Source organism: Solea senegalensis, unplaced genomic scaffold, assembly GCF_019176455.1.
Source record: "Solea senegalensis isolate Sse05_10M unplaced genomic scaffold, IFAPA_SoseM_1 scf7180000012744, whole genome shotgun sequence".
NCBI classification, from domain to species: domain Eukaryota; kingdom Metazoa; phylum Chordata; class Actinopteri; order Pleuronectiformes; family Soleidae; genus Solea; species Solea senegalensis.
Genome location: NW_025320685.1, coordinates 166,649 through 186,028, shown reverse-complemented (window position 1 = coordinate 186,028; position 19,380 = coordinate 166,649). Strand labels below are relative to the sequence as shown.

General features: G+C 40.3%; 1 protein-coding gene across 1 annotated transcript in view; it reads left to right on the top strand.

The window, feature by feature from the left end:
- The window catches only part of b4galt2 (UDP-Gal:betaGlcNAc beta 1,4- galactosyltransferase, polypeptide 2), a 160,134-nt gene that overhangs the window by 74,043 nt on the left and 66,711 nt on the right, over positions 1–19,380 (top strand). The window contains exons 3-4 of the mRNA XM_044015042.1: positions 1,223–1,341; positions 2,786–2,902. Of these exons, the coding sequence (XP_043870977.1) occupies positions 1,223–1,341; positions 2,786–2,902 (236 nt within the window). The remainder of the gene's footprint in view (positions 1–1,222; positions 1,342–2,785; positions 2,903–19,380) is intronic.

Below are 19,380 nucleotides of genomic sequence, written 5' to 3'. Positions count from 1 at the left end.
CTTTGGATACAAGCCACATCCATTCAGTGCTGGTTTTGGTATTTTCCTGAAGTGTTGTTTGCCTGAAAGAAGGATAGATGCTTTAAATACAGTAAAGTATGCTTGTTGCACGTTCGTCCTTGATCAAGTGATACTCAAAAGTTTGTGTAAAGCGATGAAAAGTATTTCTTCAGACTTTCCAAAAGTTGTATGATTGAGAAAATGGGTTTCAAATCATTCAGCAACATTCTCTGCTCTGAATGAATGAATGAATGAATCGATGTTCACCTACTTTAATCCACTCTAAAGTGTATATGAGTGCATAACACACACATACACACACACACACACAAGGTTCTCTCATTGACTTCCATGCATTTGGACAGCCTAAACTAAACTTAAGCAGTGCATCAGAAATTAGGTTCTGTCTCATTAGGACCAGGTTTTGGCCTCCATGAAGACTTCTGGTCCTGACAAGGTCAGTGTTCAGGCCAGAGGCAACAAATACAAGTACACACACGCACACTTTAGTGTGGACCAAAGCATCATAATGATACTTGTTGTTTATCTTTTTAAAAATGCGATGAAAGGAAACTTCCCCAATGAGTTGTTGACATTCTGTGGATTAAAAACATGCTCTCATTAGTGACATTTAGAGTAACAGTCTTGCTTGTTTACAATGATGCATCTTGTTTGTGGTTGTCAGACTAGAACTCTAAACCTTGCTCTTGTATTTTAATGATGCTGGCTCCCAGGGCAAGGGCCTGAATTTCTCGTTGGGGCCAGAGATTTAAAGCCAACTATTCTTTTTAAATTAGACTGAACTCACAATGTCATACACACACACACACACACTGAGATAAATCTGTCAGTGCTGAAAGGAGTGAGATAGGTTTGCGGTGATATAACATATGGTGTGGCTTCATCACTGAGCTGTGTAACTACCTTGTATGTTGTGTTTATGCTGACTTACTTCAAAGTGTTTGTTTATTATTTTGAAATATATGTTTTCCCGAGCCTGTGCATCTTATTAAACGTTGCATTATGCAAAGCACTTCCCGAGAAACCATTATTTCTGCACACATTGCTGTAACACATGTACAGGATTGCTTTGAAGCTACAGACACTCTCTCTCTGTCTCTCTCTCTCTCGCTCTGTCCTTCACTCCCCATCCTTTGTTTTTACTTCAACTCCTTCTCTCTGTTCGCGCTGCTAAGTGTTGCCTCTTTCCTTCTTTCCTCAGTGGGGCGTTTGTTGATTGAGTTCAGCTCCCAGATGACAATGGAGCGCGTGCAGAAAGAAAACCCCAACGTGACAGACGGAGGCCGCTACACCCCCCCAGACTGTCGGCCTAGATGGAAGGTTTGAAAATGCCACTAACTCACGCACACACCCACAAGTATCTGTAGAGAATGTACAGGGCACACACACATAGCAAGTAGGACTGCAACGATAAATTAATTGATTATATTAGTCTTATATTACCCCGATACTGACGTCACGTTACTGTCTTATTATTTTGACGCACTCAAACTGCGCCCTCTACTGGACCACACCATAATTATATCAGATGGTGCGATGGGCCTATTTATTTGGCGGGTACATTTTGATCTTGGATCACTTTTTAAGGTTCAAGTCATCTAAACGCCTCACGTTTTATCAGCTATATAAATTGTGTGGCAGCTTGTGACCCTAATGTGCAAGAAAATGGCCACCAAATGAGGAAATAAAAGGCCCCAGAGCTAAATTATTTAAGACATTAATACGTTTTGACTTTTCAAGGTTTTATCAATACATTTTCCACTCTGTGCCTGGGCTCAGCTCTTCCACAGTATTAGATGCACGGGCTCTCCAAAGAGTCATATTAGACCATATGGTATGAATACTTATGTCTGTTATTAATCCTGTGCCAGTATCTGAGATCTCTGTGGCTGACGGACACAGAGATAAGAGAAGAAATGAGATTCACTTTTCACTTTTGTTTGTGTGTGTGTGTGTGTGTGGTGACCTCTTCATACAGAGAAATTCTCTAATCTATTATTAACTTATTTGATTATAGCAAGTATGTCATGTCTTTCAATTCTTTAGAATCTCAAATATGTCATCTATTATGAGAAACAGATGCAAAAGAAAATGAATGGATGTGTTTGCGTCATAATTAAAACATTGTCATACGCGTGTGTTAGCATTTCATATCAAGTCATTTGCAAATCATTCATTTCAGAATATAACCCAGACACCTCACACTTTGGCTATGAATTGGTACCTACACCAAAGAATTCAAAGAGTTCATTCACAAATTAAATAAAGTATATATTAATATTCCATATACATTACAGTAAATGAATCAGTGTTCACGAAGGCAGGCAGACTGAACACAAGCTTCAACACATGTGTCAGGGTGACTGTGTACACTAGCCAAGGTCAATTTGCTGCCACTCTTCATCAGAGCGCAAAATTACCATGAATTTGCAATTACAGTTCAACCTTGAACTGCATGGACGGCGGAGAATGACTCACAATTTTTTTATTTATTTTTTTTTAAATAACTAAATATATACAGCACTTAAACAGATTATACTCATGTCTCATTGGTCTGTTGTAGACGTGCTGCTACAAGTGTTTGAATAAGTCATTCACCTGCCTTTTATTTCCTGAGTAATTCAAAAATACACTAAAACATCAAATATAATGTTTTCAAATCACTTTTCACCTAATTATTGCGTGTGCTCAGTGTGTTTCATGCTAATTGTTCCAGCAGAACGTGTAAAACCATTTTACCAACCCAACTGTTCCTGTTGTTTAGGTGGCCATCATTATCCCGTTCCGTCACAGGGAAAACCACCTGAAGTACTGGCTCCACTACCTCCACCCTATCCTCAGACGGCAGAGGATCGACTACGGCATCTACATCATCAACCAGGTACTGTACATCAGCTGCTTTTGTTTGATGCGTTTGTTCATTTAAGAGTTGTTAAATGACTGATATGTGTATACTGTATATCTTAAATGTCTTGGGTTTTGTGTGAACTGCCGCTCTGTCACTGTCCCTCAGTGCTGCCTAAAGCCTGTCACACATTAGATGAGAATTGGCCAGACAATCGTAGGGGCCTCCGATTTTAGGCTGATTTGAACGGATTATCTGGCCAAATTATCCTGTAGTGTGAGGGATTAACAGACGTGATTGTAACGTCATTGGACGCATCAGAGTCTTCCTGATTGTGTTGTAAGTATTAAACTTGATGATGTTTATGACAGAACAGAGATTGGGGGCGTGAGCAGAACCCCACAATAACCAATGAGAGCGGATGTTGCTGATTTTGTTTAGAACCGTGTCCTGTACATGGCAAGTTGATTCCGTCTTCTCAGCCATGACAGATTATATTCTGAAGTCACGTTAAATCACGCGAGTTTCTGTGAGATCCCAAATCTCTGGAATCGCCTCCTCGAAATTGTTCGATTAAACGCCAAGTGTGTGGTCCTGCGTCCTAGTTTGTGCTTTCTCAGGATTAAAATTGGATTATTTAGGAATAGATGCAAGATCTTTTCTTTCAGAGAGTTCTGGTCAAGATAGTAATACAAATAGTTACAGAGACAAACTATTCCATATATAAAACTTTGCAACAGAATGTTAAAGCGATTAGGAAGTAGTTAAAGGAGAGAAAAAAAACTGAGACATAATAAAAGTGCAGAAGTAAACAGGCCATACCAACAAGATCCTCAATCCAAACCCCCTTAAAAAGGTTATGTGAAATGACATTTTTCTTTCATGACGGTCCATAAAACACCTTTGAAGGTGTTTAAAGACGTCAGTGTTTGTAGTGAAATGATGGTGCATAGAAAGAGAAATCAGTTTTACCAAATTCTGACTTCATTCTAGGATCATTTAGGAAAAGAGAGGATAGAAATGTGATGGTAAAAAGCAGTATATGCGTTTTCCTCCTCTGGTTAAGAGTCAACCAGCCTACAGATTCATATGGAATAAAAATGGTGAACATGGTCTCCCACGTTTCTAAAGTCAATCCACAGCTGCTCAGATCAGAGTGTATGTCCACTAAGCCTCACCTGGATGTTTATCCTAACCCGAACCTCCGTCCTATCCTGGCCCCAACCCTAACCACAATCTCTGACTTTTATTTGACCTCTTCTCTGAGCATCTAAATGTGCCGCCAGTGGGTTTACATGGGAGTCGATTGAAAGCCTGGTGTGAAAGCCTGGTGTGAAAGCCTGGTGTGAAAGCCTGGTGTGTCTCTTTCAGACGCAGGAGAACACCATGTGTGTTCTTGCTTGTGCGTCTGTATGTGACGCTCTCGCGTGAGAACCTGTTGGTGTGAAAGAAAGAATGAAAGAAAAAAAATTACAAATGTGAAGAACAGATCTGTGAGTCAAGATGTGAGCATGAATGAGACACATAAGTGGAGAAGTGGAGGTGCGTTCTCACTCGACAAATTCAACACCCAAAGCTGACTCGCACGAGGTGTTGCGTTGCGTTGAGGTGACGGAGGAGCTCTTCAAACTGCCAGCAAGGAAAATATTATTAAACATCTTTGGATTCAGACTACTATTCTGTAAATGATTCATTATTTTTTCCTGACTAATCAGGTTTTTGATTGATTGATTACCAATTTTGTTGCCACTGTTGTTTGACTAATCAATAGATTGACTTTGTTTCTGCAAAACTGGGTTGTTGCCTTCAATTCACACATTTACCAGACATCTCAATCTCCAGTGTGGGATGTGATACATTTCCCTTTCTATAATTGCATATAACCAGTATTATCAGCCAAGAAACAAGCTGTAGGAAGATGTTCTTCCAGTATCATATTATGACTGAAGGTAGGTGTGAACATCGCCATTTGATTTGTTATAAGCCTTGAATTGGATTCATTGGAACACTACTTTGAGGTTGTGATTGATGGTGTGGTGAAACTGAGGACAAGCTGATTTGTATGTATTTCAATTCTTCCAACTCGTCACTGACTGTCTCTGTCTTTGTCGTGTTCACCGTTTTAAATAAAACAGTTGTAAACGCCTACAGTATAAATGACCAAGTGTGCAGGGTGCAGGGTGCAAAGTCATTTTCCACATTATGAGTAATGAGCTCCCCTTTCTGCCCCTTTTTCCCATAACACCGTAATAACACCCCCGTGGACCAGACCTTTGGTTTCACCCGCCCTGCTGAGCTCTGCACTTGATATTGTGATGTGCCAGTGTCTTACACTTACTGTCTCCCTTCCACTTCTCTCTTTCGGCATAACTAAATCTTTCTTGCCTGAAGTATAAAGCTGCTATATCGAGAGTATCGTAGGATAGATCTTATAAAAGTTTTGTTTAATTCATGTTAAAAATTGTGATTGAGAATTCACTGTACTTCTGCAAAAACGCTGAATAGTCATATTTAATGTGGCTCCTCAAGCGCTTAGTGGGTTCCACGAAAGATGTTTAAATGTTTAAATGTTTTTGATCAGGTGCAGTCACTCCAATTTGTGCTTCCATATTCATTTGTATGGTACATCTGAGAGTATAATGGGCCTGTTAATTGGGAGAAACAAGCAGTAACCATGGCAACAACATGAGTCAGGGACAGGGTATCACAAATGGCCTATAAGTATATGAGAAAAATACAACTTTAATTGATTTGATAGACAAAAAGCAGAGATTTAGTGCTTTTAGACAGCGTTGCAGTGCAGATTGTTGGCGTACAGCTGATTGAACTCCAGCATCTCAACCGTGTGTTATATATTTACTAACAAAAGAAGTCACGTGTCACATTATGTTGAGAGTAGTATTGGTACAGAGCTGCATCTTTCACCAGCACTTCACACCATCTCTCATCCTCTCCTTCAGGAAAACCAATTGAAAATTGTTATTGAAATACTTAGATAATTTTTTTGGAATTTGGCTTTAAATTCATGAAAGGATTAGTATTTAACTAGCACTGATGGAATAGGCTTGGAATAGACTTATATCAGACCTTATCACTAACTGTTCAAGGGTAAAGCACTTTTCATTTTAAAGATTCAAATGGATAATAAATTATTAATTCTATTTTTCTTTTAATCAGATAAAGGAAGGTCATTTTGACTTTTTTGTAGTTGCTCATTTCAAGGGCATGATTTTAAAATGAACTCCAAGTTTGGAGGACAGTCATTGGTTCCCAAAGAAATGTTTTACTGATTTTCAGGTTTAAAATTCAACGTGGATGCGACTCATTCAGTGAAGAATCATTTTTAAGAGTTCTTCAGTGAACCTTTCAATATATAATTTGATCTTTAGTCTTTAATTTTATAAGCCGTTTATAACACAATTGCATGAAACGCCTGACTGTTGGGGACACTTGAGCTAGCAGCAAGTGTTGCTATATGTTGCTAAAGTGATGAGGACGATGTGATGTTTGTTTAGCTCTGTTCGGGCCGTGTAGTTTTGAGCTAAACACAAACTTGGCTCAGATATAAACATTGCTCATCTTCTGATGCATGCAGCACTAGCACAACAAAGCAACAGACCAAGTTTGACTTAAGTCGCAAATTTGAGGACTTAAAGATTCGACTTGGCTCTTGTTTAGACTGGATTTTTATGCATATCCAGATTGTATGTAGCTTGATATTTTGGCAAGTGGACAGCTAAAAAGATTCAGTTGTATGGGTCATGTGACTTAGTCCCATCACTGCAAGTTGTCGTCTGTAAGCCTGTGAGGCGAGACATTATCTGTTGGGGCTCATTCTGTGATCTTTGGATTTTTAAGATTTAGTTTCCCTTTCATTTATTTCCAACTCAAACCCCTGAGGTTACTCAGGCAATGTGGACACTCGACAAGTAGACAAGCAAGCAGGAGAAACTGGATCAGACCGACTGAAGAGACATCTTGACGTGGATCCGATGCGTCTGACGTGGCGGCGCGATTAAACCTTTACACCTGGAGCTGCTTTCTGAGAGGACGGTGTAGAGCACTTTGCTAGAGCACTTTGCTATCGTGCTCACTCAAGTGTTAAATGAATTGAAAGTAGAGGTGAGGGGGGGCGGAGCAGAGATAATTTTCCCTCTTCAGTCTCCTTGCTAACAGATAATGGTCGTCATGTCCTCAGGGGGGAAAAAAAAGAAAACAAAAGGCCCTTTGAGGAAAGAGGTGGCCCATAGGGATTAAAACAAACTGTCCTAGTTACACTTGCACTTCACACACACACACACGAACACTCATTTCTGTGTTCCTGCATCTAGCAGTAGCCCTATATTGTGAAGAGTGATGTGTGATATACATGTTCATATGTATTGTGAATAACAAATGTTGGATCATCCATTCTGAGATCTGGAAAGTTCACCCCAACCTGCATCATATATAATATTATTTTAACCCTTTCAAACCTAAGCCCTTTTGTCTATTTTAAACATAAAAGGGTCAGAAAATGTGCCCATTTTTCCAGAATAACTTTAAATATCTGATAGTAATTTACAATTTTTTTCATGTCTATAGTGTAGCAACAATTTAAAATTGAGAATTTAAAATTTGGGAAAAAAAATGGAAACTATGTACAGGTGTTCTTACAACGCTCTCCTCTCTGGCGACAAAGACGCCGATTATCTGGCTTCCTGAAACAGCGTGAGTGAAATTATCGTAATAAGCACATGTTGGCTTTAACGGGCAACTTCTCAGCTTTCAGAAACCGTTGGAATTATTAAATATTTATGTTATAAAAAAGAAACAGACGGGTCCAATCACCTTCTAAGAAACTTCATTTACTCTTAAACCTGGCTAAAATCGTGTGAACTTGAGGTTGTACCAAAACCAGTTTTTGGAAATCAGTTCAGCAGAAGTACAACATGACACAGTTCAGTTGATTAACTTAAATAAATATTTATTGCATAACCTTTAACACAACTCTGCATTTAGTTTCTGCACCACAGTGTATTTAAATGAAAAAAGTAATTGATAAATGCATGACAGGTCAATCCTCTCAAGTTTCTTCGCATATAATTGTGTAAACTTGCATCGATGAGTAATGTTGATTATTGTAAAATGGTCAAAATCTTCTACCTCATAATTATGTGAGCGTCATCTCATCTGTTGGCTGTGTCATGCTGCTGCTCTTGTTAACGGGTTGTTGTTGTTTTTAAGTGTCCGTGCTGCTCCTGCTCTGAAAGGTGGCACAGCTGCTGGTGAGGTACAGTGAGTAGGCGTTGCAGAGGGATCATGCGGAAAGCGATATAGCAACCTCGCTGTTCTGTCCTGCTGCTCTGTGTCCTCTCTGTCGAGGACCGCAGCCAATGTTTGTTGTTGGCCATCAGCTCATCGTGCAGAACTGGAGAAAAGCCCAGAAAGAGAGAAGCAGGAAGAGAGCAGGTGAGGGTTAGAGAGACGTGTGACTGACAAGTGATAAACTAAACCATCTGCTCTTGATTTTAGATGAAATATAGACATGTTTTGCATATTTAGTCTAATAAGAATGAATATGTAACATTTCTTACTTTAGTTAAAAGTTTCCAACACTCCTTAAATTCATAGAAATCAGTATTTCTGCTTTTGGTAACAGATGGCTGTCAGCTTTACTGCCTTTCCCATAACTTTTGGAGCAGACCCTCTATGAAACATCAGCATGAGGAAGGAAATATTCCATACAACTAGTTAGCCATTACCCCGTCTTATTGTGTGGTCTGCATCACAAACATGTCTCTATTTTTGTGAAATACAGGATAACTTTCTCTTTGGACCTTGAGGATCGAATACAATAAGAACAATTTGATTAAATCATTTCGGGGGGAAGTTAGTGTTAAAAAAAAAAATTGATTTAATGGATGGTGTGTTGGAGTAACAGTGCACCTGAATCTTTACCCGGGTAGTTTTCTATAGCAACCGCAATGGTTCCATAATCTTATGGTACTTTATATTAAGTAACAGTGGCACATTGCAACTGTGGCCCGAACGGTGTGTAAAAATGACTCCATTCTTCCATCCATCCTCACATTCTTCTTTTTCATCCAACTAACCATCTTAAATCCATGCATCCATCTACACATCCTTCCACCCATCCCTCCCTTTATTATCTATACTTCTTATCCATTGATGAGCTGGGGGGAATGATGGAGCCATTCCTATCTGAAGCTAGGTAAGAGGCAGATTACAATCTGGACAAGTGAGTGTCTATATTCACAATTTGGATTTACACGCAGTTAGCTGAGCCACGATATAGTGTGGGAAACACTGCTTAGTGGAGACTTATTCACTAATTTCTCCAAGTGCAGTAAATGTAACAAGTCACTGCAGTTGTCATAGAGATGTGATGGAGTCTAAAGTTGAGTATTTCCTCTTGAAATGTTCTGTAAAATGATTATAGTACATAAAAATAAAAGTATGGTAGCGCTTCTCGTAATCATAGTCAAGTACACTTCTCAAGTCTCTGGTAGCCTCTGGCTAATTTGATCCTGAGCGTGCTCCACACCCCGTTCTCCCCCGGTTTATTCTAAGTAGCTTAAAAAATATATACTCCTCAGGATGTATCTCCAGTGTTCAGTGTTCTGCTTTTGAGTATAAGAAGTCTTAATCCATATTTTTGTGGCATTTTAGCAGGAAATCAAGACGACAAAAAGGAAAGTAGGATAAAATGCAACATATTGACATCTGGTTTCCACACACACACACACACACACCACTACACTAAGCTCCCGCCGGTCGCCTCACTCCACTAATCCACTGAGATATGAACCGCCACCTCCTCCCCCCTTCAAGGCTACACATACACTCAGGCCCCGCCCACTCTGGATGCATGTGCAGTGCATGACGTCGGCATCGCTGATCTGCTGCGTCTCTTGCGCCGTTGTCCACACCGGGATTGTTTCCAGCTGCAGAGCTGCTGTGTTTTACCTCGGGTTTATCTTTAAAAAAATTCACCGTAAATAACATGCTTTCGAATGTGCCTTTCAACTAAACGTCAGGACTCATCACGGTGAAGCCACTCATGGAATCCGGGCGCTTAGTCACCAGAGTGACGTTGTCTGTATTTCATGTATGGTTTGTCTTTATAATAAAGAGCTCTGTTCTCAAGCAAACCTAAGAACCTACATTAAAAGCATGATGCACACAAGCGCACAGCCTCACGGACCACACTGTGCCATTCCATTTGTGTTGGATCCAGTCAGGCTTCACACAGCTCGCACTTCTTATTCATGTCAGCACTCAGGCTCCAGCAGAGTCCAGTACTGAGGGAACACCAAAGGATCAGGAGGGATTACGCCCTGTGTGTTTCTGCTCCTATTTGTCTGGGCTTCATGGTGGAGGTCACATTAAGGTGGACCTGGCAGTTCATTGGTCAAGACGAGAGTCCAGACAGGCAGACAATATGTGTGTGTGTGTGTGTGAGAGAGAGAGAGAGAGAGAGGGAGATGCTCTATCCACTAGAAACATAAGAGACAAAACACAAGAGATCTTTTTATTTGTCATTTTTAACCTTGTTTCAGGAAGTGCCTCCATCCACACGAAACCCCCCAAAACAACTGAAAAGACTGTTGTACCTGTACGTGGCGCTGTAACGCTTCAACAGTTTGAATGAACGAAGACCGCGACAGTGAATGCCAGCATAAGAGAGCGAGCTGGGACTATGACATCATCGTTTTCCCAAAGTAGTGCATTCGCTGTCTACACGAAAAACGCAAAGGCAGCGTTTTTTAGATCTTCCAAACGCCAAGCCATTAAAAAAAAAACAATGCGACAATGCGGATTCACCTATACACTGGTCTCCGTGTGGACAGGCCCTCAGAAGTAGACTTTAATGTATGTTAGTGAGCACTAGAAATGCTACAAACAGGTGTCTCCTTTAAGTGTTGGACCTCTCATACCTCTTTGATTCAAATTAAAAGCTTACTGAAGTCAGTGCTGATCTCATAGAGCGCTCAGTGTGCTGGACAATGGCAGTGAAAAGTAAAGATTGGTGCCAGGGCTGAAAATCAATTAAGGCTGCAGTGATCATTTCCTTGTCGATTCATCTACTTCTGAAATGATCCTCTGGTCTATAAAATGTCAGATGTTTTCCAAACTGACAAGCTGGTACATAGGTATTTATCATCCGGCCTTTGTCTCTGTCGTGGTGTATAGTACAGTAGTACTGTAGTTATTGTTGCTTTTACTGTATTTTTTTTATGTAGAGTTGATTGGAGTGTTACAACATGATATTTTATCATTAAAATAGATCGTTTTTAGAGCCGGTAGATCATGAAATGGCGATGATGCAGTACATTGATGTGTTTGTTACCTTAAACACTGCTCATTTTCAGTTCATCAGCTCCTCTAGATATTTCAGTCGCGTTTGCTTAAGATCAGTCCTGTGGACACTCGACTTGTGCGGAATGAGCTCAATCATAAAATCATTTTAATCGAGTTCAGCGCGGAATCGCCAGTCTTGCGAACCTGTTTGGGATTTACGATAATCGTCTTCCCAATTTATCCCAGTGATTTTTAATTCATATAAACAAATGCCTCGATGTGTTAAACCTCGTCCGCTGGAGAGTGAAATCTGAAAATGAGTGAAAACACAGGGCGTTGATCACACTGCTGTATGTTATAGATATTATCTGATGCCGTAGGAAAAGCCTGATCTGTCTGTCTTTGTGAACGTGGTCGCAACTTAACAGCTCAATTTACTGTATAAAAAGAGTGCGATAGTGCAACCAGCGTTGAATATTCATAGCATTAACTTTTTATATTCAGGTGATAGACGGAACAAAGCTTATTTAATTATAACATTCATTATTTTCTTATCTACTTAAAGGGCGCTGGTCTGGGTGAGACATTAAGAGATAAACCTCTTAGAATAAAGAAGAAAAAGAAATGGTGCCAGGCCTTCATTTTCTTCCTCACTCTTCTTCCGCTCTCTCTCTTTTCCATTTCCATAGCTAATCTACATTTTGCACGGTTAATGCACTCTTCCTTCTTCCGCTAGAATTCCTGTTTCTCATTGGGGTTTTTTAACGCAGTAAAATCATGTTTTTTTTTTTCCTTTGCTTAATAATCCAACAGTCCAAGGTTCAAAGTCCTTCATGTGCTATTGTGACGCCAGAACCCTTCAGGGTTTTGTTGATCTTTAAACATCGTCACTGTAGCAACACATCACCTGACAAACACAGGACACGTGTGAGTTATTGTCCGGAGCTAAAATACAAAACATATGTTGCCTGTGTACCGCAGATAGGGACACCAACATAATTTAAAGCCTGGTGCAATGGTGAATTGACATTTCACCATTTAGTGATGCATAATTTAACTTGCCCCCAACATCACTTTCAATCAACCGACCATTAACACAGAGCTGTTGTTGAGGCGGCAGGAAAAAGACGGAGAATGTCCCAGCTGTTCACACATTTCAGGACTGGGTTGTACTGCACTGTGTGCTTCTGACGTTTGACCTCACTATGCGTGTTTTAATGCAGAGTATGAGAATACATGCGGAGGAGACGATTGGTTTTATTGGCTGTGTGTATCTCTCTCAGCTACAGTAGTAGTGCATGGTGAATTAGTTTCAGTACAACAGTTCTGCAGTTTATACGTCGTCTCCTTTTATTTCTGGGTCAAAGACCGGGGTAGGACATTTTGGTGCATGTGCAGAACACCAAGTCCAACGCCAGTCTGACTAAAGGCCCTGACTAAAGAATTAGTCACCAAGGATAGTCATCTGAGCCTCGACCTGGCGACCCCCTGCTCGACTCTGAGCTGTGACCTGCTCAAACTAGACTTGTCCGGAGGAGCTGTGTCATCGTTTTCTTCTTTTTTGGTAGGAATGCGTCCTATTCCCGGCTTCCAGACTTTTACCACCACCCGATGGTGAAGTCAGATACTACAGGACCCTGACGTGCGCGTATACCAGGGTCCGCGTAATGTGAAGTGCACTTGTGCGTGGAAGTATACCAAGGCCTTAAGCGTACTTATGAAGTGTTTACATGACATTAAGAAAACCGATGTAAATCCACTGAGTGATTATTGAATGGATTAATCGATCACCTAAAAAAAACAACAACTTCTATCATACAGCCGAGCAGCACATCGCACAGTTTGAAGCGATTTCCAAGTAGGCCAGCAGTGACACTCCAACTGCATCTTGGTCTGCATCCGTATCCAAAAGATGTGCAATAAAGTACCGGACCATTATCTGCAATACATTTTTTCGGTAATTAATGATGTAGCTTTTTTTCAACAACATTAATTAATTATTGCAAGACTTGGCTTGTGACCGAAGGTTTGCTGGATCAAGTCAAGGGCTTGGGCACCCCTGAGCAAGATACCCAATCCCCAAGCCCAGATAAATGGGAGGTTTCCATCAGGAAGGGCACCTGGCATAAAAATCTTTGCCAAGTCAAATATGCGGGTCATCTGCTGTGGTGAACCCTTAGAGAGGGAGAAGCCAAAAAATAAAATAAAGTCGTCATTGAACCCCTCATTAATTGTACTGGGAAGATTTTCTTGTGGCAGGCTGAGACACAAACCACTTAATTACACAGTCAACAACTGAACAATTTCAAACTCGTGAATTACAACATTTATTCAAACACTACAATTATGATGGTGACACTGGAATCACTAAGAATCTGGGGTTGGATACACATTCAAAAGACGAATCGCACAAAAAGCTCTCGCTAATTATCACTGAACAATGAATCACTATAGAGTCTTGGTTTTTAAATGAGTCAATTGTGTTTTTCACGTTAGGATTTTGTCTGTGTTCATTGTTCAGGAGGCTTTTTACGAGGAAGCTGAATTATCCTTGGCGTTGTCCTCCTCTACTAAAAAAAAGAACTGGTAATTAATACCAGTCAAAACACAGAATTAAGTAGTCACACTTTTTGGCAAAAATAGGCGATCAAGTGAGAGGACACGTTTTCTCAGTTTGATTCTCTTCTAACCGATGACCAATGACTAAAATTCATTATCTGGTTAAAGGTTATAGAAGTAAGAAAATAATGATTTCGCTTTCACTTAAGGGAAACATAACACAATCTACTAATTGCCTCCCGTTTTTTTTCCTTTTCTTCTTATAACCTACACTCAAAGCCTCCATTTGGACAGCAGCCCTTCACCGTTCACATTTTCCTCCCGTGCTGTCAGCTAAACAGCTAAACAGCCAAACTTGACGACCTTGATATTCGGAGAGCTGATGAAACCTTCTAACCACCTTGACAACGTCTCATTAAAACGGCCTGGAAATGTCACTCTGATTCAAACCAGTGTGTTACTTGGCTGTTTCCCTCCCCACAGGCGCTCACCTCCCCGTCTCCCGCTGAAACTGTTTGGCTGGAGCTCAGCTCTTATTCCGGCGAAAACAGACTTGGCAGAAAATGCCAAACAAATAAATCCCTTCCTTTTTTCTTCTCACTCATAGAGATTACAAGCCAACGTTATTTATGAGTCTACTCCCCTGCTTTATTGATGATTGAATTGATTTTGGCCACTGTTTTGGCCATAGTTGGCTTAATATTGCTGATAATCAGCAGAAAATAACGTTTGTCTGGAAAGCCATTTGCAGATTGACTCTCCTGTGCTTAAACCATTGTGTTGCTGACAGGCTGGATGGATGGATGGATGGATGGACAGATGTGACAATGATACACAAATCCAAGAATTGAAGTCCTACATTCCCTGGAGGTTCATCAGACGTCAAAACACTGCAGTCAAGTAAATTAAAGTGTTCAAATTTACCACAGCCAGAATCATTTCTCTACACTGGTCACATGATTGCATGGTAAACTGTAGGCTTGTGCTGTTTACATGAGTTTGCATATATAATATATCATTACTATCTGTTCTAGCAGTTTCCTAGGGGAAGGTGTTGCAAAATAGTGTGACGATATAAACACTATAATACCTGATTTCATGGTACACATACACCAAATAAATCTAAATAAATCATGTATTTTGGTCAGCTGTTTGCCTGACGCTGAGCCACGTACATTTTTATCATTATATTATGTTTTTTTATATATCACAGCTTCAGTTACAGCCTCATAGAAGTAAATGACAGTGTTAATGTCCGTCTTAACACGGGCTCAATTTTTAAAAGCTATAACGTCATTCATTGTGCCTTTTAATAGTTGCAACCCGCGTTAATCTGCCTCGTCACTGGCTATATTTTATGCTCTAATGTACTAACAGCTCCGTTCCCTGGGTGCAGGCCATCTCTGCGAGGGATTTAAAGGATGCTGTTATTGTCGAGGAGACGTAAGTATCAATCCTGATTTTATTTAGCACACATCGTTTTAATAATAGACACCGTGATTATATGCTAATCTGAGGTTGGCGTCCTTTCAGCGAGGATTACGCTTTTTAGTTGTAAACAGTCGCATCGTAAACTGCCCAGATGTTTTTAATACTCTGCAAACCATGCCTTATAAAACATGTTGTCATAAAGGCATTGTCTGTCACGCTCCGGTGAACAGGAGGCTGCGTTGAAGTTGGGTTATAATAGAGAGATAACCATCAGGGACAGAGTCATTGTGCAGAATATAGCGAGGTGATCTTTAAAGCACAGAAGAAGTGGAAATGGGGAAATATAAGGTTAGTGGTAATTGTTGAGAAAATTGCCCCAAATCGTTTCTCAATTATCGCAGCTTCTAGAGTATGAGTGCGAAGCGGGATGAGGAGCAGTGAGACGTCCGGCCACTTTCAATCCTCTCTGAGGAGCACTTTGGGTTTTTTTTTCTCTTGGTTCCAAACAAACCTTTGTCAGCACCTCGTGTGTGCGCGTGTGTGTGTGTGTGTGTGCGCAGGTCTGCAGTACATTCATTTCAGCAAATCTGATTCTCCTCTTCTGAGACGGTGCCGTGCTTCAGCACATTAGATGAGACTCATAAGAACAAAACAAAATTATGAGCAAGTGATGTTTGTCCAATTATTCCTTTGCAGCAATCACATTTGTGGTTATATATCGCGGATATGTTCATATTAGTTGATGCATATCTGCCTCCACAAGAAAGATGCATTATATAACAAGTGGACACATTCAAGCAAATGTATGCAGTGTTCTTTTATTATGCAATTTGTGACAAGTGCTCCCTAACATTAATCACTATGCACTCAGTTTAGCACAAGAAGGCTGATCTGCCTTTGTGTGTTTGTACTGCAGTGAAACATACGGCTGTCACAAAGAGCTGAATGAATATCTATCTGTTTTCATAACTATTAAAGCAATTGATATGAATATAATTCTTGTTTCTGTTGCTCTGGCAATCACAAAACCCACAATGGTGCAGTGGTGAACATTGTTGCCTCATTATGGATAAAGTGGTAGAAAATGGATGGGTTTAATATGATCCCTGTCCAGCAAAGTTATGAGCACTTAGGCTTTTGGAGTTCTTTTTATTTAGTATAATATGTAAATGTGCTGTCAAGCAAAAACAGAAAAAACAACAACAACAACAACAACAAACACATAGTAGTTTTCAGGTAATTTGCAGAGAATCCCCAGAACAACATACACACATACACGTACACCCCTCTGCCTCTGCTTCTGCTTCTGCTTAAAGCTAATTCCCACTGGGATTATACCTGCACTCACTGTAAATGTAGCACACACACAACTATACTTCTACGAAATGTGTCGTTCATTTTGTGGCGCCTGAAAAAAGGTCACTGAAAGACATCCTTTTTTTTCCCCAGGAAGTAAATAATTAACTTCCCAATCCATGTGGTCCTCGAGGCTCTTCATGGACGCCTGCAGAGACACTGACAGATGATCCATGTTATGTGTATCCTTGTAGCTACAAAAAGGGGGGAAAAAAAGGTCTCTCGTTTCAGGAGCTGTCAAGCGACGTCTCCTGGTGAGGATTTCTTTGGTCTGAACACTCATATCACATGCAGGCTCACATGGAAGTGTGTGGCAATGCGGGCATATTTAGAATGCTATGAAACTATCTTTTGGCCCTTTTCCACTATGGTCCCAGCTCGCCTTGGCTCGCCTCACTATGGCACAGCACGGTTTAAAAGGTACCTACTCAACGATACCTTTCACTAGTGACTTGTAAAGCAGTTGCTTTCAGTGGAACTGAATCAGTACTTCCTCCATGACTGGAGCACAGAATCCATCTGACACAGTCTCTGGGCTGAAATACTGCAGAGCTGTGGATCTTTTTAACTGATCTACATCTTCTTTGCACAACACAGCAAATGTCTCAAAGTTGGCTTTCAGTACCTACCCAGTCACACGAAGCCTGCAAAGAATTTGTTTGTATTCAAATCAAAATTGCAATTTGACAGCAGCATTGCAAGGGCTCCAATTCAATCATACAAATTTGATTGTTCTATGTTTTATTTCAGCTTGAGAAAAGGAAACAAAAAAAATAGTAACACATACATGTCATATCTTTATGTTCTTCTCCTCATACTTGAGTCGATAATATTCTGATATTTAGATATTCTGATAGATATTTTACCTAAATCTGTATTTTTTCAGTTACAATCACTTTTCATGCTTTAAACAGTTTAACAGTGATAGACACTATGTGTGAGAGTGTGCGCTGTTCATGCACTTACCTAGGTCTGCTCTATTAAGTATGGAAATGACATTATGTGGCCTAAGAAAGAAGGTTTGTGTCACAGGACATCAAGTGTCAAGTATTCGATAAAACCTAATTACTCTACATTATTACTTCTCATACAACTTGAAATCACACAACCCTCACAGAGAAGAGTTTTATGATCGAGGACGGGGCCTTTTCCATCGCTGATAATGGAGGTTTAAATGCTCAATAATGTAGCGTCAGTGTGATGGACCGTGGCGTGTATTGTGATTCTAGGATTTATATAAAACCATCGTTCTGACCAGAGTGACCTTCGACTTGTTTATCTCCGTGAATCGAGAGGAGGTATTCAACATCTTGATGAGGGGAAACCCGGGAGGATTTGAGCGAGGATAAAGCGCCATATTTAATCTGTCAGAGAAAAATAGAAGCATCTTTGAATGGTGCATATTGATCTAGTAAAATGGACCCAATATTGTTCTTCCCAAGGTCTCGGAGGGAAGAGGCCTTTTCTCAGTCCTCGGAGCTGTGGCACCGCAAAAGCTTCCTTTTGAAAAATTAGACAAAGAGCGGCATTGTGGGTAGAGATGTGGGTAGAGAAGAGAACGCTGTCAAAGTATCTGACATGGCCTTCGCTCTGGGCTTTTCTCAGCAGTGTTGTTTCTGAATAGAAGATTTAGAGAGGAAGATTGACTTTGACTGGCAGCGAGATTGGAAAGCAAGAGTAAGAGACATGGAGTAATGGCAAATTCATTCTGTGTATGTTTATTTATTTACTTTCTTCTGCCACTGTTTGTGTGTGAATATGTGTATGGAGTGACTGCACTCTATTCTATTCCAGTCCTTTTGTGGGTTATCACAGTCTAAGATGAACAAAGAAGAATATCGTAAATAATATTTTTACACCAAATGCGTGGCAGCAGTTTGGGTGGTAAATTGGTCTTTTCACAGGGACACACTGCCAAACGTGTGCTGTGATGACTCGCCATGTTTTTTGACATATTGACAACTTTCATTATGGTTCTCTGACTCACTTTATGACAGTCTTCTCTCGAGTCATGCCAGAACGTTGGCACATCATAGACATTTGGTGTTGTGGAGTTGTATTTTGCTTTGAAATCAAAGTTGTGGAATAAGGTTCTTTCTACTGTGATATGTCATAAATAGAAAGTCAGCTCCAGGTAAGAAAAGATTATAAGAGATGATAGAGGAATGTGAATAGTACTTGTCCGATGAAGTAAAAGTCAAGACTTTCAGGTCTGGAGTTTTACAGTAATTACTTCCTTTAAATAGCTGTTAAAGTGCAGCCACAGATTATTGTGTGATAATAAAAAAGACCTTTTAAGTTTTTTTTTAAACTGTACAGTGTCAGTATAAACATTAAAACTGAACAAATAGGAAAATAAAGCGTTTCACCGCAAGTCTCACAACATTGCATGTCACTGATCCACAAGAGGGAAAAAGTAAATGCAGCATTAACACTGTGACAATGACTGTGAAGGAGCTGTGACATCTTTTAGCTTTTTTCTTTGCGTGTGACTGTGGAATTTTGTCATGCTGAGGAAGCAGACATTCAATCCTGACCAGTGAGTGACAGGTTAGTGCCGTGCATTCATTCCTCCTGAACCTCAGTTACAATTCTTGCGTCATTTCTGGAGCAGAGCTATGAGACACATTCATTTTCTAGCTGTTGGAGTAGCAGTTAGTCCAGCAGTTAGCCATGAATGTTGGTGGCGAATTTACTTACTTTACAACTGTGAAATCACTATACGTGCATGTGATGCAGGGATCAAAAATACAGCACAGAGCCGACAGATCACTGGCAAAAGGAATGGTGTTAATTACCTGTTATAGTATGGTTCACAGACTCCTCAGCACACCTGCCAATTTATAAGGTGAGAAAGAGCCTTC